General features: G+C 39.6%; 1 protein-coding gene across 1 annotated transcript in view; it reads left to right on the plus strand.

The window, feature by feature from the left end:
- The window catches only part of ADGRV1 (adhesion G protein-coupled receptor V1), a 1,190,013-nt gene that overhangs the window by 320,619 nt on the left and 844,392 nt on the right, over window positions 1-25,002 (plus strand). The window contains 1 exon segment of the mRNA XM_053699719.1: window positions 5,614-5,793. Coding sequence (XP_053555694.1) covers window positions 5,614-5,793 — 180 coding nt within the window.

Raw genomic sequence — 25,002 nt, forward strand, 5'->3', positions numbered from 1 at the left:
ATGTGCAGTTAAAATATTTTTCTAGGGATCGAATTTGCTAGAAAATGTTGCTGATACCGAAGTAATGTAAGTAAAGCATTAAATGCAGTGATAGCGACTGGTATCAGGCTTATTAATAGAGATACATACTCTTATAAAAGTGTATTTTAAAACGTTTGCTGGCATGTTTAATCGTTTTTTACATATGTTTGGTGATAAAACTTATTGGGGCCTAGTTTTTTCCACATGGCTTGCTTGAATTTTGCCTAGAAACAGTTCCTGGAGGCTTTCCACTGTTGTAATATGAGTAGGAGGGGCCTATTTTGGCGTTTTTTTTTGCACAGCAAAAATTACAGACACAGACATCCTTCTTCCTGCATGATCCAGGACTTCTCTGAAGGGCTCAAAAGGCTTCAAAAGTCGTATTGAGGGAGGTAAAAAGCCACAGTAGAGCTGTGGCAGTTGTGACTATTTAAAAAACGTTTTTGTCATTTGTTATTCCGTTTTTGGTATTAAGGGGTTAATCATCCATTTGCAAGTGGGTGCAATGCTCTGCTAACTTATTATATACACTGTAAAAATTTCGTTAGTATAACTGCATTTTTTCACTGTTATTTAAAAATTTGGGAAAATTTGTGTTTCTTAAAGGCGCAGTAACTTTTTTTATATTGCTTGTAAACTTGTTTTAAAGTGTTTTCCAAGCTTGCTAGTCTCATTGCTAGTCTGTTTAAACATGTCTGACACAGAGGAACCTACTTGTTCATTATGTTTGAAAGCCATTGTGGAGCCCCATAGGAGAATGTGTACTAAATGTATTGATTTCACCTTAAACAGTAAAGATCAGTCTTTATCTATAAAAGAATTATCACCAGAGGGTTCTGTCGAGGGGGAAGTTATGCCGACTAACTCTCCCCACGTGTCAGACCCTTCGCCTCCCGCTCAGGGGATGCACGCTAATATGGCGCCACGGTGCAGGACATGGCTGCAATCATGAATAATACCCTGTCAGAGGTATTATCTAGATTGCCCGAATTAAGAGGCAAGCGTGATAGCGCTGGGGTTAGGAGAGATACAGAGCGCGCAAATGCTGTTAGAGCCATGTCTGATACTGCGTCACAGTATGCAGAACATGAGGACGGAGAGCTTCAGTCTGTGGGTGACATCTCTGACTCGGGGAAACCTGATTCAGAGATTTCTAATTTTAAATTTAAGCTTGAGAACCTCCGTGTATTGCTTGGGGAGGTATTAGCTGCTCTGAATGACTGTAACACAGTTGCAATTCCAGAGAAATTGTGTAGGCTGGATAGATACTATGCGGTGCCGGTGTGTACTGACGTTTTTCCTATACCTAAAAGGCTTACAGAAATTATTAGCAGGGAGTGCCCTTTTCCCCACCTCCTATATTTAGAAAAATGTTTCCAATAGACGCCACTACACGGGACTTATGGCAGACGGTCCCTAAGGTGGAGGGAGCAGTTTCTACTTTAGCAAAGCGTACCACTATTCAGGTTGAGGACAGTTGTGCTTTTTCAGATCCAATGGATAAAAAATTGGAGGGTTACCTTAAGAAAATGTTTATTCAACAAGGTTTTATTTTACAGCCCCTTGCATGCATTGCGCCTGTCACTGCTGCGGCGCCATTCTGGTTTGAGGCCCTGGAAGAGGCCATCCAGACAGCTCCATTGAATGAAATTATTGACAAGCTTAGAACGCTTAAGCTAGCTAACTCATTTGTTTCTGATGCCATTGTTCATTTGACTAAACTAACGGCTAAGAATTCCGGATTCACCATCCAGGCGCGTAGGACGCTATGGCTTAAATCCTGGTCAGCTGACGTGACTTCAAAGTCTAAGGGGCAGACCTTATTCGGGCCTGGCTTGAAGGAAATTATTGCTGACATTACTGGAGGCAAGGGTCATACCCTTCCTCAGGACAGGGCCAAATCAAAAGCCAAACAGTCTAATTTTCATGCCTTTCAAAATTTCAAGGCAGGAGCAGCATCAACTTCCTCCGCTTCAAAACAAGAGGGAACTGTTGCTCATTCCAGACAGGCCTGGAAACCTAACCAGTCCTGGAACAAGGGCAAGCAGGCCAGAAAGCCTGCTGCTGCCCCCAAGACAGCATGAAGGAACGGCCCCCTATCCGGAAACGGATCTAGTGGGGGGCAGACTTTCTCTCTTCGCCCAGGCGTGGGCAAGAGATGTTCAGGATCCCTGGGCGTTGGAGATCATATCTCAGGGATATCTTCTGGACTTCAAAGCTTCTCCTCCACAAGGGAGATTTCATCTTTCAAGGTTATCAGCAAACCAGATAAAGAAAGAGGCATTCCTAAGCTGTGTGCAAGACCTCCTAGTAATGGGAGTGATCCATCCAGTTCCGCGGATGGAACAAGGACAGGGATTTTATTCAAATCTGTTTGTGGTTCCCAAGAAAGAGGGAACCTTCAGACCAATCTTGGATCTAAAGATCTTAAACAAATTCCTCAGAGTTCCATCATTCAAAATGGAAACTATTCGGACCATCCTACCCATGATCCAAGAGGGTCAGTACATGACCACAGTGGACTTAAAGGATGCCTACCTTCACATACCGATTCACAAAGATCATCATCGGTTCCTAAGGTTTGCCTTTCTAGACAGGCATTACCAATTTGTAGCTCTTCCCTTCGGGTTGACCACTGCCCCGAGAATTTTTACAAAGGTTCTGGGCTCACTTCTGGCGGTTCTAAGACCGCGAGGCATAGCAGTGGCTCCGTATCCAGACGACATCCTGATACAGGCGTCAAGCTTTCAAATTGCCAAGTCTCATACAGAGATAGTTCTGGCATTTCTGAGGTCGCATGGGTGGAAAGTGAACGTGGAAAAGAGTTCTCTATCACCACTCACAAGAGTCTCCTTCCTAGGGACTCTTATAGATTCTGTAGAGATGAAAATTTACGTGATGGAGTCCAGGTTATCAAAACTTCTAAATGCTTGCCGTGTCCTTCATTCCATTCCACGCCCGTCAGTGGCTCAGTGCATGGAAGTAATCGGCTTAATGGTAGCGGCAATGGACATAGTGCCATTTGCGCGCCTGCATCTCAGACCGCTGCAATTGTGCATGCTAAGTCAGTGGAATTGGGATTACTCAGATTTGTCTCCTCTACTAAATCTGGATCAAGAGACCAGAGATTCTCTTCTCTGGTGGCTTTCTCGGGTCCATCTGTCCAAGGGTATGACCTTTCACAGGCCAGATTGGACGATTGTAACAACAGATGCCAGCCTTCTAGGTTGGGGCGCAGTCTGGAACTCCCTGAAGGCTCAGGGATTGTGGACTCAGGAGGAGAAACTCCTCCCAATAAATATTCTGGAGTTAAGAGCAATATTCAATGCTCTTCTAGCTTGGCCTCAGTTAGCAACACTGAGGTTCATCAGATTTCAGTCGGACAACATCACGACAGTGGCTTACATCAACCATCAAGGGGGAACCAGGAGTTCCCTAGCGATGTTAGAAGTCTCAAAGATAATTCGCTGGGCAGAGTCTCACTCTTGCCACCTGTCAGCGATCCACATCCCAGGCGTAGAGAACTGGGAGGCGGATTTTCTAAGTCATCAGATTTTTCATCCTGGGGAGTGGGAACTCCATCCGGAGGTGTTTGCTCAACTGTTCCATCGTTGGGGCAAACCAGAACTGGATCTCATGGCATCTCGCCAGAACGCCAAGCTTCCTTGTTACGGATCCAGGTCCAGGGACCCGGGAGCAACGCTGATAGATGACCTAGCAGCTCCTTGGTTCCTCAACCTGGCCTATGTGTTTCCACCGTTTCCTCTGCTCCCTCGACTGATTGCCAAAATCAAACAGGAGAGAGCATCGGTGATTCTCCTGCATGGCCACGCAGGACCTGGTATGCAGACTTAGTGGACATGTCATCTCTTCCACCATGGACTCTGCCTCTGAGGCAGGACCTTCTAATACAAGGTCCTTTCAATCATCCAAATCTAATTTCTCTGAGACTGACTGCATGGAGATTGAACGCTTGATTCTATCAAGGCGTGGCTTCTCCGAGTCAGTCATTGATACCTTAATACAGGCTCGGAAGCCTGTCACCAGGAAAATCTACCATAAGATATGGCGTAAATATCTTTATTGGTGTGAATCCAAGAGTAACTCATGGAGTAAGGTTAGGATTCCTAGGATATTGTCCTTTCTCCAAGAGGGTTTGGACAAAGGCTTATCAGCTAGTTCTTTAAAAGGACAGATCTCTGCTCTGTCTATTCTTTTGCACAAGCGTCTGGCAGAAGTTCCAGACGTCCAGGCATTTTGTCAGGCTTTGGTTAAGATTAAGCCTGTGTTTAAAACTGTTGCTCCCCCGTGGAGCTTAAACTTGGTTCTTAAAGTTCTTCAGGGAGTTCCGTTTGAACCCCTTCATTCCACTGATATTAAACTTTTATCTTGGAAAGTTCTGTTTTTGATGGCTATTTCCTCAGCTCGAAGAGTCTCTGAGTTATCTGCCTTACATTGTGATTCTCCTTATCTGATTTTTCATTCAGACAAGGTAGTTCTGCGTACCAAACCTGGGTTTTTACCTAAGGTGGTTTCTAACAGGAATATCAATCAAGAGATTGTTGTTCCATCATTGTGTCCTAATCCTTCTTCAAAGAAGGAACGTCTTTTGCATAATCTGGACGTAGTCCGTGCCTTGAAGTTTTACTTACAGGCTACTAAAGATTTTCGTCAAACATCTGCCCTGTTTGTCATTTACTCTGGACAGAGGAGAGGTCAAAAAGCCTCGACAACCTCTCTCTCCTTTTGGCTTCGGAGCATAATACACTTAGCCTATGAGACTGCTGGACAGCAGCCCCCTGAAAGGATTACAGCTCATTCTACTAGAGCTGTGGCTTCCACCTGGGGCTTTAAAAATGAGGCCTCTGTTGAACAGATTTGCAAGGCTGCAACTTGGTCTTCGCTTCACACCTTTTCAAAATTTTACAAATTTGACACTTTTGCTTCTTCGGAGGCTGTTTTTGGGAGAAAGGTTCTACAGGCAGTGGTTCCTTCCATTTAAGTTCCTGCCTTGTCCCTCCCATAATCCGTGTACTTTAGCTTTGGTATTGGTATCCCACAAGTAATGGATGATCCGTGGACTGGATACACTTAACAAGAGAAAACATAATTTATGCTTACCTGATAAATTTATTTCTCTTGTAGTGTATCCAGTCCACGGCCCGCCATGTCCTTTTAGGGCAGGTTTAAATTTTAATTAAACTACAGTCACCACTGCACCCTATGGTTTCTCCTTTCTCGTCTTGTTTTGGTCGAATGACTGGATATGGCAGTGAGGGGAGGAGCTATATAGCAAGTAATGGATGATCTGTGGACTGGATACACTACAAGAGAAATACATTTATCAGGTAAGCATAAATTATGTTTTTTAGAGAATCTTGCCTGAGTGGAAAGCTTTGGCCCCTAACCCACAAATGAGAGCCAATGAAAGTAACAAAATAATGAGAAAAGTCTTTAATGATAAAACTGGATAACATATTTACATATGTCATTTGTTGTAAACCGTTGGCTTCCAAATACATCTGCAGCACTGAAACACACTCAGTAATTGGATAATGTTATAGCTAATGGTAACATAAAGCCTTTTCCTAGGTGTTTCAGGTGCAGGAGCAGCGGTTCTTGATAAACAAGGATATGAGGCTGTTCTGACTGTGGAGGCCAGTGATGAACCACACGGAGTCATAAACTTTGCTCCTTCTTCGAGAATTGTTGTTACACAAGAAGCAAATAAAACCATTCATCTCTATGTCAACAGAGAATATGGATCATTAGGTTGGTGTGTCTGATAAAATACAGTTTATGGTGTGTTGTCATTCACCGCTCCTTTATATGACACTTGCCCTTTTTAGTTTAATGCAATAACTTCTGCTCACCCTTCTGTTATTTTTATTTATTTTTTATTTTATTTATATCCAACACTGTATACAGGTTCACAAAACAATGCATATAATTACGCCACGCAGGGCTTAGTACCAAACATTGAGTGAAAGTAAAAAATCTAGTACATTTTAGTAGGTTTAAGCCTAAAGATAAATCCTGCTAGTATGCCTTCCTTATATGTTACTAAGAGATCAGTAGATTTCACTTGAGAAATATCTGTACACCATGTTGGGGATTTTTCTTTTTTATAACATAACTTAACAAAACAACAATGAACCAACAAAACAGGACAAAAAAACATAAAAAAACACAACTCAAACTACACAAAAGCTGTATCCTGATACAAAACCCACATCTTAAGATACATACAGGCTTACCACACACCTGAAATTGGGGGGGGGGGGGGGGCAGGGGGGGAGAGAGAGGGTGGAAAATCCAAGAGAGGTCAGGAAAGCATATAAATGCAAATCAGTCAGTGATGATGTAGCGATACACAGTGTAGCAACCCATATGTTCCTATATAATCAACAGGTGTAATATAGTCTGTTTTTTTGTAAATGTAGAAAATAAAGAGAATTTTCCCAGATATATTTATAGCCTCCTGTTGTTTCCCTCCACTCTTTGATTTTAACTTTTTAAATATCAGCCTAATAAAAAAAAAAAAAAAAAAAAAAAAAAAACAAGATCAAAGGAGGGAAATAAAACACAGCAAAACAAATATCTAAAGAGGAAAATAAAACATAACAATACAAAGAACACAAAACAAAACGAATAACACAGGACGGAGAGACAAACATCTGCTCTTCAAAGTTTACACCTTTTTTTTTTTTTTAGCATTCACCAAAAGAATATGTATAGCAGTTTGCATTGGGGATAGCAATGCTAAGATATTGTGTTGTGGGATATGTAAAGGGATTATATGTTCCATAATAGCTAAACCACTGACTAATAGATAGAAAAGGTAGGCGTGATTAACATTTATTTACAGTTGTTTCTGGTGAAGATTAGCGAGTCTCTGCCATGTTTCGAGGGGCTCCATGTAATATGAACATTGTGGGTTCCTTTATTGATATTAAAAGTAGCCTCATGTTTTAGGTTGGGCATTAAACTCCCATTGAGACAAAACAGTATAAAACAGATATGACAGCATGGCTGATTGGGTGCCATTATATGGGTATAAGTCCCTGTCTTATAGGTTCTTAATGAGAACAGCAACCATGCTTAATACCTTGCTGAGACCTAGGAAGTTCAGGGGAGTATGTATTAACTGTGCAATTATGTAGCAGGTTTTCTAGACCGAGGGGAATATGTCTGAGGCTTTCCTAAGCTTTGTGAATATGCTTCTAAGATCACTTACAGAAGGTGCCTAGAACAACCTTATTATGAGACAGATAGAATTGTTAAGAGAAAAAGGGAGGTCTGACACAGTAAAACCTGTAGTTAACAGGGCCAAGAGTATAAAATTAAAACAAAACATTAGCAATATAATGGAGTTACAATGCAAGCCCAAGCTCTAATGATTTACTCCGGTACGTTTCCACCAAGTCCATTGCTGTTAGAGTCAAGAGTGCCCGTTTGCGGGTCTGCGACCCATTAAACTAGCTCTAAACATCTCAATGCCAAGCGTATATCCCAAAGCTTTAAGAAGCATTATTCTAAGTAGCTGACTGCCAGAGAGAGCAAGGTGGAACATTGTAGAGGTAATCTAAAGTGTTTGGCAGGGGAATCCATGTACTCAGTAAGTCACAGACCGATAGGAAACTTGCCTGCGTCATGAACAATATTTGTAAGCAGCAACAGTACACAAAACTCAATATTTAACACGGCACTATCTGTCCATGTCCGGTGCCATGACATGATGTATACAGGCAGCTGTAAAACAAAGAGTCAAAATTTAGCCGACTCCTCCACGAGCTATTCTCTGATCATGCCCCAAATTGCCCTGGTTAAATGCCGGCTAGGACAAGTAGGGCAGTAAGCTCTGCTTTGTTGGTGACATGCCCGCTCAGCCAACACCTTTTCTGAGTCTAGATGTTGCTCCCGTTAGCAACAAGAAACCCCCTGCACCGTGTGCGTGCCGCGGCCTGCCCTCGCTCAGTAAGGTGAGATTACTTTCCTCTAGGAAGGGATCAGATTCAAGGCTATGCAGCAAGTGGGGTGCCAGAAATTGCCAACTATCGGGTGTGATGTTGCCATAGGCACTGTCCGGTTGCTTTACCATGAGCGGGTGTACAGGAGCGACGGAGCGGAGCAGTGCTTTGCTCTGGGACAAATTGGACACACTCTGGCCCTGCAGCACCCCCAGGGCAGCCAGAGTGCGAGGTATGTGGGAGCTGAGGATCCTCACCAGTAGGTATACCGGCGATAGATGGCAGCGTAGACAGTTTCTGAACCGACCGGACCGCTTCATACAGGGTTAGACACAACCTCATCAGGTCATCTAGTCGCGGTGAGAGTATAGCGGTTAGCTCTTTAATTATAGAATCCATTGTGGGCTGCTTCTCATCAATATCTTTTAGAATGCCCTCCGTGGGAAGGAGAGTGTTAGTTCCTCTATCTAATAGTACTTGCAGCGTGGTAGTGACTCCCGCCACAAAGCCTAGCGGCTTATTATTCAAAATGACTTTCCAGGGTAGAAGAGTTGTTATGCCTTCTGTCTGCTAGTTGGTCTCGGACAATTTTCTTGTCAAGGGAAATGCAGATGGCGTGTGTAGATGGCTGCAATATTAAAATTAGAAGTAATTTTCCTCAGAGCTAATGAAGCTTGCAGCCATCTTGTTGAGCCGCCCACCGGAAGTACCCTTCTGTTATTTATAATTGTTTAGAACAAAATTATTTCAGTACTTTTATTAATGCTTCTTATCAGTAGCGGACCTACTCAACAGAGGGCCCTGGTGCAAGATTTTTTTAGGGGCCCCCAAAGGTAACTTAATAAAAACAAAAGTAATAAAATACATTCTGCTCTGTATAATGATTTTGAGGATAGATAGATGGACCTGCAACTTACACTAATAAAAGGCTTCCCTGCATTATAATTGCACACATTCTGCATGTGTCTATGTATAGGCTGGCTGTTATGGGCCCCCTCCAGCTCATGGGCCCTGGTGCCACTGCACCTGCTGCACCAATGGTAGCTCCACCCCTGCTTATTTTGAATGTCAGATGAGCTCACTGTGAGCATTTCTCCCAAGAGCTCTGCGGGTACAGCTGTTACTAAACCTATAGTTCCATCTAGGTGGCATTAGATAAATATAAATCCCAATTGTGATAATAAAAAAGGCAATATAAGGAAAATGTATGATATGGGTTTTGCCTATAAAGATTTAAAGGGACATTAGTTAAAATTAAAGGTCTATAGTAATGAAAATATGACATGCTCTAATTTGTTAGAGCATGCCATTTTAACATTAGCGACAACCCAACTCTGGGTAGATTACAAGTGGCACTTATTTGACAGTGCAAGGTAGGTTATCCTTTGTCTGACTAAGAATAACACTGCCAAAACTATTTTAGCACGCTCTATACTTTTATTGGATAGTGCAGGAAGTGCTATTAGCGTGCTCAATTGCACTTGTATTATAAGTGGCGAGTTAAGTGAGTGCAATTCAAAATACCCCTGTAAAATATATGGCTTTGTTAAGACCTGTTTCCCACCTAGCACTCATGGAGTAAAGCATAGTTTCAGCGAAGGATAGCAATTGCATGAATCATGAAAGTTTAATTTCTTCCATACAGGTGGTGAGAGTCCACAATTCATTATTCCTGGCAATTACTCTTCCATACCACTAGGAGGAGGCAAAGAGTCCCAAACCCTAAGAGCTCTATTAAACCCCTCCCACCTCACTGGTGAATCAGAATTGACTTTGCCTCCGCTGGAGGAATGTAAAGAATGAAGGTGTGCATGTTATTTTTCAGTGAGAGGGGTCTCAGACTGAGTTGGGGCCTGATTTCTCTCAGAGTTCCGTGTTTCTTGGAGTGATGTATTTGGAGTATGGATAGTGGCATACTTTTCACCTGTTGGGAACTAGTCACAAGCATTCCACAGATGTCACGGTGACCTGTTCTTTGCCTCCTTCTGTTGGGTTGTCGATATATTTCTATTCCATATCCTTTGCTGTTATGTTTCAGCACTGGTATTATTATTTTTTATTTTATTGGATTCTGTTAGTCTCTTAGGTTATTAAAAAATATATACAGTGCTGAAAAAAAAATATACATATCCTTTGCTGTTATGTTTCAGCACTGGTATTATTATTTTTTATTTTTTATTGTATTGGATTCTGTTAGTCTCTTAGGTTATTAAAATATATATATATATATATATATATATATATATATATATATATATATATATATATATATATATATTATATACAGGGAGTGAAGAATTATTAGGCAAGTTGTATTTTTGAGGATTAATTTTATTATTGAACAACAACCATGTTCTCAATGAACCCAAAAAACTCATTAATATCAAAGCTGAATAGTTTTGGAAGTAGTTTTTAGTTTGTTTTTAGTTATAGCTATTTTAGGGGGATATCTGTGTGTGCAGGTGACTATTACTGTGCATAATTATTAGGCAACTTAACAAAAAACAAATATATACCCATTTCAATTATTTATTTTTACAAGTGAAACCAATATAACATCTCAACATTCACAAATATACATTTCTGACATTCAAAAACAAAACAAAAACAAATCAGTGACCAATATAGCCACCTTTCTTTGCAAGGACACTCAAAAGCCTGCCATCCATGGATTCTGTCAGTGTTTTGATCTGTTCACCATCAACATTGCGTGCAGCAGCAACCACAGCCTCCCAGACACTGTTCAGAGAGGTGTACTGTTTTCCCTCCTTGTAAATCTCAAATTTGATGATGGACCACAGGTTCTCAATGGGGTTCAGATCAGGTGAACAAGGAGGCCATGTCATTAGATTTTCTTCTTTTATACCCTTTCTTGCCAGCCACGCTGTGGAGTACTTGGACGCGTGTGATGGAGCATTGTCCTGCATGAAAATCATGTTTTTCTTGAAGGATGCAGACTTCTTCCTGTACCACTGCTTGAAGAAGGTGTCTTCCAGAAACTGGCAGTAGGACTGGGAGTTGAGCTTGACTCCATCCTCAACCCGAAAAGGCCCCACAAGCTCATCTTTGATGATACCAGCCCAAACCAGTACTCCAACTCCACCTTGCTGGAGTCTGAGTCGGACTGGAGCTCTCTGCCCTTTACCAATCCAGCCACGGGCCCATCCATCTGGCCCATCAAGACTCACTCTCATTTCATCAGTCCATAAAACCTTAGAAAAATCAGTCTTGAGATATTTCTTGGCCCAGTCTTGACGTTTCAGCTTGTGTGTCTTGTTCAGTGGTGGTCGTCTTTCAGCCTTTCTTACCTTGGCCATGTCTCTGAGTATTGCACACCTTGTGCTTTTGGGCACTCCAGTGATGTTGCCAAACTGGTGGCAAGTGGCATCTTGGCAGCTGCACGCTTGACTTTTCTCAGTTCATGGGCAGTTATTTTGCGCCTTGGTTTTTCCACACGCTTCTTGCGACCCTGTTGACTATTTTGAATGAAACGCTTGATTGTTCGATAATCACGCTTCAGAAGCTTTGCAATTTTAAGAGTGCTGCATCCCTTTGCAAGATATCTCACTATTTTTGACTTTTCTGAGCCTGTCAAGTCCTTCTTTTGACCCATTTTGCCAAAGGAAAGGAAGTTGCCTAATAATTATGCACACCTGATATAGGGTGTTGATGTCATTAGACCACACCCCTTCTCATTACAGGGATGCACATCACCTAATATGCTTAATTGGTAGTAGGCTTTCGAGCCTATACAGCTTGGAGTAAGACAACATGCATAAAGAGGATGATGTGGTCAAAATACTCATTTGCCTAATAATTCTGCACTCCCTGTATATATATATATATATATATATATATATATATATATATATATATATATATATATATATTATTATCATTTATTTGTATAGCGCCCCCAAATACCATACACACAGTTCCCATAGACCACAATGTAAAGGCACTTTTCAGTACCATTTTATTTCTAACACCCCACTCCCACCAACTTTACACCCCAAAAACTGCCTATTGCAGTTGTTTTTAATTAAAAAAAAATGCTACATTTTTGTTTTTAATTAAAAACTACGATGCCCTCTATTTGGAGGGCATTTGGGGCACTTTTAGAAAATTAACCAGAGATCTAATCTCTGGTTAATTTTTGGAGCTTGCGGTAACAGTAACCAGCCACTTGTAATGGCTGATTAATTATTGCGCTCCCGCAAACCTGCAAATTTGCCTGTTTGTGGGTGCGCAATAATTTAGTGCTCCAATTTTAAATCTAGTCCATTATATCTAAAATAACATGTAATAACTAAAAACTTGCTAAAAGTAAAGTGTACATGAAATACCTTAAATACTACCGCTGTTAATCTAAAAAGTCCTTTAAAGTGTCCTTATCAGCTGCAGCAATGTATTAAAATCTCCACTAAGACTGTAATATGTATAAGTTTGAGATGAACTTACATTTAAATCACTTTATCACTTTGTTAGGTTGAAAAGATAAACATGGAAATTCTCTGAAAATTAAATCAGAGAGGTAAAGGTGAGCAAACAATCACTGAAATCCATTACATAGATATATATAGGTATGGGAGGGCAGTGCCTATATATTAAATGACTAATGAAAAAGAAGAATAAGCACTATTATGGCACACTTAGATACTATAGGGGGTGAAACGTTCTACCATAACTAATAGAGAGGATGGGGCTAACCGGATTAACAATAAAACTTAACTTTTACTCAAAATTTACATAAAAATGTGAATACACAAACATTTAAAAACAACTAAAAAACATATAAGAATGACTGCTCCCTTAGTGTATACACGTATACTATTAGGTCTTAACCTGGTTGTCACAGAAAAAGAGGCATATCAGCCGATATACGGGAGGTGTTTACAAATAGGTAGTAAAAAAAAAAGGTAAAAAAGCTTCATCCAAAATGGCTGGTACCTATTACCATTTATTACCTTTGTTTAAAATACCAGAATTCCAACCCTTTACATTAAGTTTAAGCTATGCTAAGGTGTGAGGATAGGTCTCATATAGATGGTATATATATATAAAGCTATAGAGTCCACAGCAAGAATGGCAGAGACAATTAACCATTTATTAGTGTGATATTTGGCTACAAGGTCACCAATAATGTCATCAAATATATGTGTAGTGATTAATATACAGGTAGCCTAAATATAGAGCTGTAGATTTAACAGCCAAAGTGGCTGAACCCTATTACCTATTATTACCGTTAAAGCTGCTATCAGAACTCCAGCTCATAAAATGAAGTTAAAGCTATGTAGTTATGTAAAGATAATACTCGTATAGGTAGCGTCAATATAAAGCTATTAGTTTCACAGCATAAAGCTATAGGTTTCACAGCCAAAGTGGTTGGAATAATTTACCATTAATTAACTTGTGAACGCCTGACGCACGTTTCTCAACTGCCCGATTTCGGTGTGTAGACACACTCAGATCTAGACCAATCAGGATACTTATTGAGGTGACAGGGATACCCTGAATATGTTGCATCTATAATTTTTCTTATAAGTGTGCTGAGAATCCATATACTCTGTCACGATCACGCACTTTTCATTCTCATGACTTATATGTGGTGACAATATCGTAATGATTGTGTAGATTTTTTGCACATCATCTGTACTCAGCCGATCGTGGTCATGGATATCATATATTTGTGTATGATAATGAATGAAAGAATGAGTAACTTGTATAGCGCTTCACCACAAACTAAATTGCCTCAAGGCGCTAATAAGGATAATATATCTTCTAATCACACAGTTTCATTATGGTAACAATATTGTAATAAAAGCACAGATATACTCATTGTATCGCTCCTGTATTAAGCCATATCATGGGGAAAAGATTCATATATTCTAGTGCAGTCATGCACAGTCCATTACAAGATTTGCACACGGTACAAATATCGTCACAAATGTAGGATTAAATGGTTATCGTTACAAATGGCCATAGATGTCTAAATATTACGATGTTACTGAGATTTGCTTAATAATGTATTGTATCTTTCACAAAGTGCGTCTTAATCACGTGTGGACTGGATCTTTATCTGTTGTTTAAGATATTTCCAATACTTTCAATTAGCCAATTTGTTTAGCTCATATTGGTCTCTGTCCAGATGGTTATCTTGTCATCCTATTTAATTGCCTTCGTATAGTCTCTTATAGCAAGTGTCTAGCACCTAAAATAGGCCATACTTGAAGGACTAGAGATATATCAAGATCAAAGATTATCAATTGTGGGGATTTGTAATTCATATTTTGAAATCAATGAAGAAATCAGGAGGTTTAGGAACAATTAAAAGGGAGAATCCACCAGATGTTCTAAACAGTTATTGAGTCAATGAGCTTGATGCCCCGTGTTTCTGGCGACCGCTGCTCACAAAGACCGCTGCTCCATAACCTGTCTGCCTGCTCTGAGCAGGTGGACAGACATCGCCGGAAATCAACCCGATCGAGTACGATCGGGTTGATTGACACCCCCTGCTGGTGACCCATTAGCCGCAAGTCTGCAGGGGGTGGCGTTGCACCAGCAGCTCTTGTGAGCTGCTGGTGCAATGCTGAATATGGCGAGTGTATTGCTCGCCGTATTCAGCGAGGTCTGGCGGACCTGATCTGCACTGTCGGATCAGGTCCGCCAGACTTTGATAAATTGGGGCCAATGTGCGTTCTTAAACGAGAAAGGGACCAAAAGGTGTCATATCCTTATCAAATCTTTGTTCTTTTGAGGTTGGTTATCATAAGAAGGCACTGTAACTGATTTGTTCATTCATCCCCAAAGGGGACATGGTTTTTAACCAGAAAATCCCTTTACTTTCTACTTTCAGTAGAAAGTGTCTGGCAACAGCAGTTAACTTTTTGTTTTTGTGTTTCTCTAGGTCTTTTTGTGCATTTTTAATGTTGCTGATATGTTCCCCAAGTCTTGTTCTCAATTCCCTTGAGAACATACCTACATACCTCTTACCACATCTGCGTTCAATACAGTATATGATATTGTGTGTTCTGCAGTTATATAGTTCTGTCATGTATCTTTTTCCACTAGGAAAAATATCCATCTCCTTAACGTTGTGCATATATACACAGAACTTACACGGACCACAGGGAAATGAAGGGCCGCCATCAGGGGGTGACAGGGGTGACTCCTGTCAGGGGCCCAATGGGCCAGGGGGCCCCATGAGGCAAGAACAACTATTTTTTTTTAAAAAAACTTTTTTTTTTTATTTTTGGCAGCCACCAGAGGGCACTACAGCAGAGTGCTACTGAGCATGGGAAATCTTATTACAAGGAGTAAAGAATTAGCATTTGAGAGAATTTCTGAGTGTGCACTAAACCATTATGCACAGTGTGAGACAGACTTGGCACTTAAGTTTGTACAGTGTGTGCCTGAATCAGATGGCAGATCACTTTCATTTGCAGAGGAGGTGGGACTACGTAGTAAATGTTTTTTATTTCTTTGTGCAATTTCAGATTGTAACTTCAGTGTGGTAGTTGTGTGGTGGGGCCAGGGGTCCATAAAAACACATTTTTTGTTAGCAATATGCAGCAGTGTATTTATGATTATTTAACAATGCTGTAGAAATTCTATATTTAACGCCATGCAAAAATGTTTCCTCCTCAATACACAAATGGTAGGTGCCCTTTTGGCAGATATGAGTTTTTTTAAATTAATATATATATATTAATTGCATTGCAGTTTACTGCGCCTTTATGCAAGGACTTTCCAGATACAAGTAGGCATTTTATCTAAGATTTTTACATCTGCATAAAATGTTATACTCTCATACTAAGATTGCTCAGTGTTTAAAATGAGACAAGTTAACTTAACATTGTTCAGTTTATACTACAGCTGACTTAATTTTAAGGTACATACAAACAAGTCTAAATCCAGCATTTAACCAGAGTACCACAGCTTATGGTTCCGCCAAGACCATATAGAGTACAGCATTTTTAAAATCCATAAGTACAGCTGACAGATGGGAACATTTGTACACCATATTTGAAGTGGTGCCCTTGGTTGGGGAAAATTGGTAAAAAAAAAACAAAAAACAAAAAAAAAAAACATGTCAACCTTTCAAAAGTACTTTTCTTCATTTTGCCATCTACACAGATTATTAATGTACAATTTTGAATTCACAGAATTATTTTTGTTTACACATTTACAAATATGATTCTTTAAAAAGGGATCTCTTCATTTCTGCAATTTTTTTTACACACTTGATTTAGGGGATGCAATGTGCAGAAATTTTACCTCCTGTGAGTGTTTCTGTGGGTGTCTGTGTTTTATGTCTTTGTGCTTTTGTTTGTGTCTCTGAGTGTGTATGTATTGTTTTTCTGTGGGTCTCTCTGTGAGGGTGAGTGTGTATGTCTTTGTGCATTTTCTTTGGATGTCTGTGAGGGTGTGTGCGTATGTCTTTGTGCTTTTTCTAAGGGTGTCTCTGTGAGGGTGGGTGTATGTATACCTTTGTGTATTTTCTCTGGATGCCTCTGTGGGGGTGGGGGTGTGTCTTTGTGTGTTTTCTGTGGATGTCTCTGTGAGGGTGTGTGTATTTCTGTGCATTTTCTGTGGGTGTCTCTGTGAGACTGTGTGTATATCTTTGTGTGCTTTTTGTGGATGTCTCAGTGAGGGTGTGTGTGTGTGTATGTATGTCTTTGCGTGTTTTATGTGCTTGTCTCTCTGTGTGTGTATATCTTTGTGTGTTTTCTGTGTGTGTGTGTATGTATTTGTGTGTTTCTGTCGGTGTTTCCTTGGGTGTATGTGCAAGTTTATGTTCGTGTGTGTGTGTGCATCCATTTTCTGTTCCTTTTTAGGACATTTTGACCTTACTACTGATTACTCACATCTTTCTACAGACTTTGAGACTAATATGAACTTTCCGGAAGTCACCAATCCACCATTTAACCTTTAAATTATTGTTAAGTCAGTTCAGGCCCTTCCTTTCACCCACTGCATGCTGTTGTCATCATTTAGTTGGCATCTTCCTTGACAAAAAGATCATCAGAACTCCATATTTTGTTTTGTAAATCTCATTTTTTGACAAACTGTAGTCTACCTCATAACTTGTCAGATCAATGTAAACAAGTGCTGAGTGTCTGTTTGGGTGTCTGTGTCTGAGTGTGCTTGTGTGCTTCTTTGAGTGTCTTCTGCTAGAGTGTCTATATCTGAATCCTTATGTGTGAATGTGTGTTTCAGTGTATGAGTGTGTCTGTGTGTTTGTGTGTTACTACCTTTACAACATTTCCACGTTTGACTACACTTAAGAATAAAGTGCATATATGTTTTAGTCACTTGGTCAAAAATGCACATGTGAAAGGCGGTGGGGGGGGGTTACCTGATCAATGGTTAAGTCAGGGGCCCCAAGATTTCTAGTGGCGGATATGTACCTTTTAGTTTATCCTTTCTACCTGTGATGTTTTTGACAAAATGACTCTTAACAATTTTGTCCCTCACAGTGGGAGCCCGTTTCCAGCTTCTTGCTATCCTATCACCCACACATTTAGCCATATCTTCATCTGTTTGCAGGATATGGAGATGTCTATTTAAAATCTGGGTGATCTGCTGATTAGCATTTTTAAAAGTGCTAATGAATCTGACACGGGTATCTGTTGCCTGTTTATCTTTGGGTTTTAACAAATCAATTCTAGGTGTATGGAGTGCCCTATGGTATGCCCTTTTCAGGATCCTTTTCAGAATTAGGGTAATTTCTCTGTTTCAGTCTCTCTTTCATAGTTTTTGCTTGTTCTTTAAACGTTTGTATGTCTGAACAATTTCTGAGTAGATGCAGGAATTCACCAAAGGGGGGATACTGTTTCTGGTTGACATGTGATGTGCACTCTCATAACTCAGGATGGAATTTGTCGCCGTCTCTTTGCGGAAGAGATCAGTTTTCACTCTTCCAAACATATCTCGAGAGATGGTGAGGTTAAAAAAATTAACTCTTTCATGGTTGATTTTTTTTGGTTAGTCTCAGATTCATAACATTGTTATTGAGGGTATCGATAAATTGATCAAATAAGTTTTTTTTCTCCTCTCCAAAGTATAAGGATATTGTCAAGACATCCAATGTGTCACGTTTATATGAGGGCAGTGTCAATACAGTGTTGCATAGTCTCGTATCTAAATATTTGGATGCTTGCTCACATAGGCTGCCCATTCCCAACACAATATGTCTCCCTGGTGGGATATTTTTATTTTTGTGTACTTTGGGTAATAGGTACAGAGTGGCAGTTTTTGGTTTAGTAACTTGTAAAAATTTAAATTCCTTTTCTGATATTGTAAGATCCGCTTTTGTACCGTTAATGATTTTCCTGTATATATTGAGATATATAGTTTTTTGTAACACTTTTTGTCCCCCAGTTGTTGAAGTGCCTCAATTAGATACATGTCAACGGGCCAGATAACTACATTTGTCATCCCTTGAAATTTTTAGGAGTTCTTTCGTCACTATTTTTGAATAGATATCCAGTTGTGGGTACTGGGACCACTGTGGCATAAATTTAGATTTCTTAAATGCCCTTAGTTCAATCTTCCCCTTGGGTGGCAACATTTTCAGTCTCACTGTCTTTTAGTAAGGATACCAAGTCCAACATTGCTTGATAGTCCTTATTAGATTCTTCATGTTTGCTATACATTTTGTTTAAAGCAATCTTTCTGACAAATAGATTAAGATCTTTAATAATTTCATATGTATTCATTTTATTAGTAGGAGAGAAAGAGAGACCTCTTGCGAGGACACTAACGTGATCAGATGCTAGTGGTTTTTTGGAGAGGTTAATGATTTGTAAATTTACTTCATCTTTCATTTCGGTCTCTTGGACCAATCTTCCCTGTTCTGTCTGTACCCAAATCTGTTTCTGTTTCTCAAATTCCTTTCCATTTTTTCCACCCGTTCTCCTTTTTCTTTGGTTTTGGGTTTTTGGTCCATTTCATTTTTTTGACAGAATAGCCTCTCTGTCACTAGCACTTGGTACTAACAGTGTTTTACTCCCTGTGCTTTCCTCTACCTCCTCATTTGCAGAGGATTGGATTTTATCTCTGGTTTTATTTGTTGGCAGATAATTTCTTCTCCTTTTGGGATTCTTTTTTTCCCAGGTGAAGACTTTGCCTTTCTCAAAGTCTCTCATGTCTGTTTAATTTGTCAAATTTAGTTTTAATTATCTCTTTCTTCTTACCATCTAATTCTTCTCTCATTTTCTTATATGCTGATTTGAAATTTTCTAAACTCTCAAATCTATTCAGTTTGAGGCTTATTTCTGCAATTTCTTTGTTAAGTTCTTCCATGATCTCATATTCATAATCTGAAAGAATTGCCATTAATACCTCTGAGCAGCTTATTTAGGTAGCATCTCAACACGTTAATTAATGGTCAATTATTCCAGCCACTTTGGCTGTGAAACTTATAGCTTTATGCTGTGAAACTAATAGCTTTATATTGACGCTAACTAAACGAGTATTATCTTTACATAAACACATAGCTTTAGCTTCATTTTATGAGCTGGAGTTCTGAGAGCAGCTTTAACAGTAATAATAGGTTATAGGATTCATCCACTTTGGCTGTTGAATCTACAGCTCTATATTTAGGCTACCTGTATATTAATCACTACACATATATTTGATGACATTATTGGTGACCTGGTAGCCAATTATAACACTAATAAATGGTTAATTTTCTCTGCCATTCTTGCTGTGGACACTTTAATAGTTTAACAATTGTACAACCTATTTGAGAAACCTCCTCCCGTATATTGACTGATATGCCTCTTTTTCTGTGACAACTGGGTTAAGACCTAATAGTATACGTGTATACACACAGGGAGCAGTCATTCTTATATGTTTTTTAGTTGTTTTTAAATGTTTGTGTATTCACATTTTTATGTAAATTTTGAGTAAAAGTTAAGTTTTATTGTTAATCCGGTTAGCCCAATCCTCTCTATTAGTTATGGTACAACGTATCACCCCCTATAGTATCTAAGTGTGCCATAATATTGCTTCTTCTTCTTTTTCCTTAGTCATTTTATATATATAGGCACTAGGCACTGCCCTTCCGTACGTACATATTACTATAGGAGGGATTTGGGTGAATGTTTTCTCCCCCTTATCTCTCTGATTTAATCATCAGGGAATTTCCTTGTTTAAACGTTTCTTAGACTATTCAGTAGTCATTTATTAGGGTTTAATATGGCTTCCATTATTTAATGGAAGATTTTCTCAGTAGAGAAAAAAAAACAGACAAGCCAATATTAATAATATATTTGCTAACATTGGGAGTGACAGAAGTATACCCACTGAAATTGATGATTAGGAGCAGGGTTTAAAAGCATTGGTGGACCTAATTAGAAAACACACAAGGTCCATCTGGAACAAACGCACATATGACAGATACACACCATACAGAGGGGCCTAAGGGTGCTCCTTTTTCCTACCTTTAGCTTCCACATTGAGAACTATAGGGAACGTTGGGAACAAGCTTTAATAAGCTGCTCCGAGGTATTAATGGCAAATCTTTTGGATTATGAATATGAGATCGTCGAAGAACTTAACAAAGAAATTGCAGAAATAAGCCTCAAACTGAATAGATTTGAGAGTTTAGAAAATTTCAAATCAGCATATAAGAAAATGAGAGAAGAATTAGATGGTAAGGAGAAAGAGATAATTAAAAATAAATGTGACAAATTAAACAGAGACATGAGAGACTTTGAGAAAGGCAAGGTGTTCACCCGGGACAAAAAGAACTCCAGAAGGAGAAGGAATTATCTGCCAACAAATAAAACCAGTGATGAAATCCAATCCTCCGCATGTAAATCCACTGCAAATGAGGAGGTAGAGGAAAGCACAGGGAGTAGAACACTGTTAGTACCAAGTGCTAGTGACAGAGAGTCTATTCTGTCAAAAAACGAAATGGCTCAAAAACCCAACCAAAGAAAAAAGAGAAGGGGCACAAAAAATGGAAAGGAATTTGAGAAACAGAAACAGATGGGGGTACAGACAGAACAGGGAAGATTGGTCCAAGAGACCAATATGATAGATGAAGTAAATTTACAAATCATTAACCTCTCTAAAAAACAACTAACATCTGATCAAGTTAGTGTCCTTGCAAGAGGTCTCTCTTTCTCTCCTACTAATAAAATGAATACATTTGAAATTATTAAAGATCTTCATCTATTTGTCAGAAAGATTGCTTTAACCCCTTAGTGACCAGAGCACTTTTCCATTTTCTGTCCGTTTGGGACCAAGGCTATTTTTACATTTCTGTGGTGTTTGTGTTTAGCTGTAATTTTCCTCTTACTCATTTACTGTACCCACACATATTATATACCGTTTTTCTCGCCATTAAATGGACTTTCTAAAGATACCATTATTTTCATCATATCTTATAATTTACTATAAAAAAAATATAAAATATGAGGAAAAAATGGAAAAAAACACACTTTTTCTAACTTTGACCCCCAAAACCTGTTACACATCTACAACCACCAAAAAACACCCATGCTAAATAGTTTCCAAATTTTGTCCTGAGTTTAGAAATACCCAATGTTTACATGTTCTTTGCTTTTTTTGTAAGTTATAGGGCAATAAATACAAGAAGCACTTTGCTATTTCCAAACCACTTTTTTTCAAACTTAGCGCTAGTTACATTGGAACACTGATATCTTCCAGGAATCCCTGAATATCCCTTGACATGTATATATTTTTTTTTAGAAGACATCCCAAAGTATTGATCTAGGCCCATTTTGGTATATTTCATGCCACCATTTCACCGCCAAATGCGATCAAATAAAAAAAATTGTTCACTTTTTCACACATTTTGTTACAAACTTTAGGTTTCTCACTGAATTTATTTACAAACAGCTCGTGCAATTATGACACAAATGGTTGTAAATGCTTCTCTGGAATCCCTTTTTTCATAAATAGCAGACATATATGGATTTGGTGTTGCTTTTTGGTAATTAGAAGGCCGCTAAATGCCACTGCGCACCACACGTGTATTATGCCCAGCAATGAAGGGGTTAATTAGGGAGCATGTAGGGAGCTTGTAGGGTTAATTTTAGCTTTATTGTAGTGTAGTAGACAACCCTAAGTATTGATCTAGGCCCATTTTGGTATATTTCATGCCACTATTTCAACGCCAAATGCGATTAAATAAAAAAAAAAGTAAAATTTTTCACAATTTTAGGTTTCTCACTGAAATCATTTACAAACAGCTTGTGCAATTATGGCACAAATGGTTGTAAATGCTTCTCTGGGATCCCCTTTGTTGAGAAATAGCAGACATACATGGCTTTGGCGTTGCTTTTTGGTAATTAGAAGGCCGCTAAATGCCGCTGCGCATCACATGTGTATTATGGCTAGCAGTGAAGGGGTTAATTAGGTAGCATGTAGGGAGCTTGCAGGGTTAATTTTAGCTTTAGTGTAGAGATCAGCCTCCCACCTGACACATTACACCCCCTGATCCCTCCCAAACAGCTCTCTTCCCTCCCCCACCCCACAATTGTCCCCGCCATGTTAAGTACTGGCAGAAAGTCTGCCAGTACTAAAAAAAAAGCTATCCTTGATAAAAAATAAATAAAAAAAAAAGGCATACTTACATATGCTGCTCTGGAGGATCCCCCCTTAGCCACCAACCTCCCTGATACCCCCCAAACAGCTCTTTACCCATCCCCCTCTAACTTATTAGTAGCCATCTTTGGTACTGGCAGCTGTCTGCCAGTACCCAGTTTATAGTAAAATATGTTTTTATTTTTATTTTTTTAATGATTTTCTGTAGTGTAGCTTGCCCCCCCCCCAAAAGACCAACCCACCACCCCTCCCAGATCTCTTAGATTCACATATATGTAAATAAATTTGGCAATCACTGCCACTTTAATCCCATCACTTTTCTGTAGTGTAGCGGTTCCCACCCGCTTCCTACCCCTGCGCGCGCCCGCGCGCGTGCCCGGCGTTCCCGCCCACGATCCCGCCCCCCTCCACATGATACAGCCCATCGATGGCCGCCCACCCGCCTCCCAGACTGGCTCCCACCCACCAACGAAACCGGCCATCGATGTCCGGTACAGAGAGGGCCACAGAGTGGCTCTCTCTGCATCGGATGGCCAAGGGGGGTTATTGCAGGATGCCTCGATGTTGAGGCATCACTGCAATAACCGGAAAGCAGCTGGAAGCGAGCAGGATCGCTTCCAGCTGCTTTCCAGACCAAGGACGTACGCCACACGTCCTCGGTCATTAAGTGTATTTTTTTAGAGGACGTGTGGCGTACGTCCTTGGTCGTTAAGGGGTTAAACAAAATGTATAGCAAACATGAATAATCTAATAAGGACTATCAAGCAATGTTGGACTTGGTATCCCTACTAGAAGACAGTGAGACTGAAAATGTTACCACCCAAGGGGAAGATTGGACTAAGGGCCTTAATAAGAAATCTAAATTTATGCCACAGTGGTCCCAGTACCCACAACTGGATATCTATTCAAAAATAGTGAAGACATAACTCCTAAAAATTTCAGGGGATGATAAATCTAACCTGACGGCCAGTTCTCAGATAAGGGGGGCAATGTAGTTATCTGGCCAGTTGACATGTATTGAGGCACTACAACAACTGGGGGACAAAAAGTGTTACAAAAAATGATGGGGGAACTCAACTGAGGATTATCTCAATATATACAGGAACATCATTAACAGTGCAAAAGCGGATCTTATAATAAAACTGCCACTCTGCACCTATTACCCAAAGTACACAAAAATAAAAATATCCCACCAGGGAGACCTATTGTGTCGGGAATGGGCAGCCTATGTGAGCAAGCATCCAAATATTTGGATACGAGACTACGCAACACTGTATTGACACTGCCCTCATATATACGTGACACAATGGATGTCTTGTGTAAAATAGAAGAAATTGTACTGGACGACCAAACGTTTCTGGCAACATGTGATGTAGAGTCTCTATATAGCTCAAGCACGACAGGGGTTGCCATGCGGTAGAGTACTTTCTGAAAATGGAGCATACCATATGCCCTCTGAAGAACTAATTTATTATTTAACTATTAAGATTTGTGTTAAGTGACAATTACTTTGCATTCAATGACGGTTTTTACTTGCAGACAAGGGGAACTGCCATGGGCACGGAATATGCACCGACATACGCAAACATTTATTTAGGATGGTGGGATCGAGAAAAAGTTTTCAATGAACTTGGTGAGGTCTTTACTAAGCATATATTGCTGTGGTTAAGATATATTGACAATATCCTTATACTTTGGAGAGGAGAAAAAAACTTATTTGATCAATGTATCGATACCCTCAATAACAATGATATGAATCTGAGACTAACCAAAGAAATCAGCCATGAAAGGGTTAATTTTTTGAACCTCACCATCTCTCGAGATATGTTTGGAAGAGTGAAAACTGATCTCTTCTGCAAAGAGACAGCGACAAATTATAGTCATGAGAGTGCACATCACATGTCAACCAATAATAGTATCCCCTTTGGTGAATTCCTGCATCTACGCAGAAATTGTTCAGAAATACAAACGTTTAAAGAACAATCAAAAACTATGAAAGAGAGACTGAAACAGAGAAATTACCCTAATTCTGAAAAGGATCCTGAAAAGGGCATACCATAGGGTACTCCATATACCTAGAACTGATTTGTTAAAACCCAAAGATAAACAGGCAACAGAAACCCATGTCAGATTCATTAGCACTTTTAATAATGCTAATCAGGAGATCACCCAGATTTTAAATAGACATCTCCATATCCTGCAAACGGGTAAAGATATGACTAAATGTGTGGGTGATAGGAAAGCAATAAGCTGGAAACGGGCTCCCACTGTGAGGGACAAAATTGTTAAGAGTCATTTTGTCAAAAACATCACAGGTAGAAAGGATAAACTAAAAGCTACATATCCATGTGGTATGTGTAAGTTCTGTGTATTTATGCACAACGTTAAGTAGATAGATATCTTTCCTAGTGGAAAAAGATACATGACA

The sequence above is a fragment of the Bombina bombina genome, chromosome 2, assembly GCF_027579735.1.
Source record: "Bombina bombina isolate aBomBom1 chromosome 2, aBomBom1.pri, whole genome shotgun sequence".
NCBI classification, from domain to species: domain Eukaryota; kingdom Metazoa; phylum Chordata; class Amphibia; order Anura; family Bombinatoridae; genus Bombina; species Bombina bombina.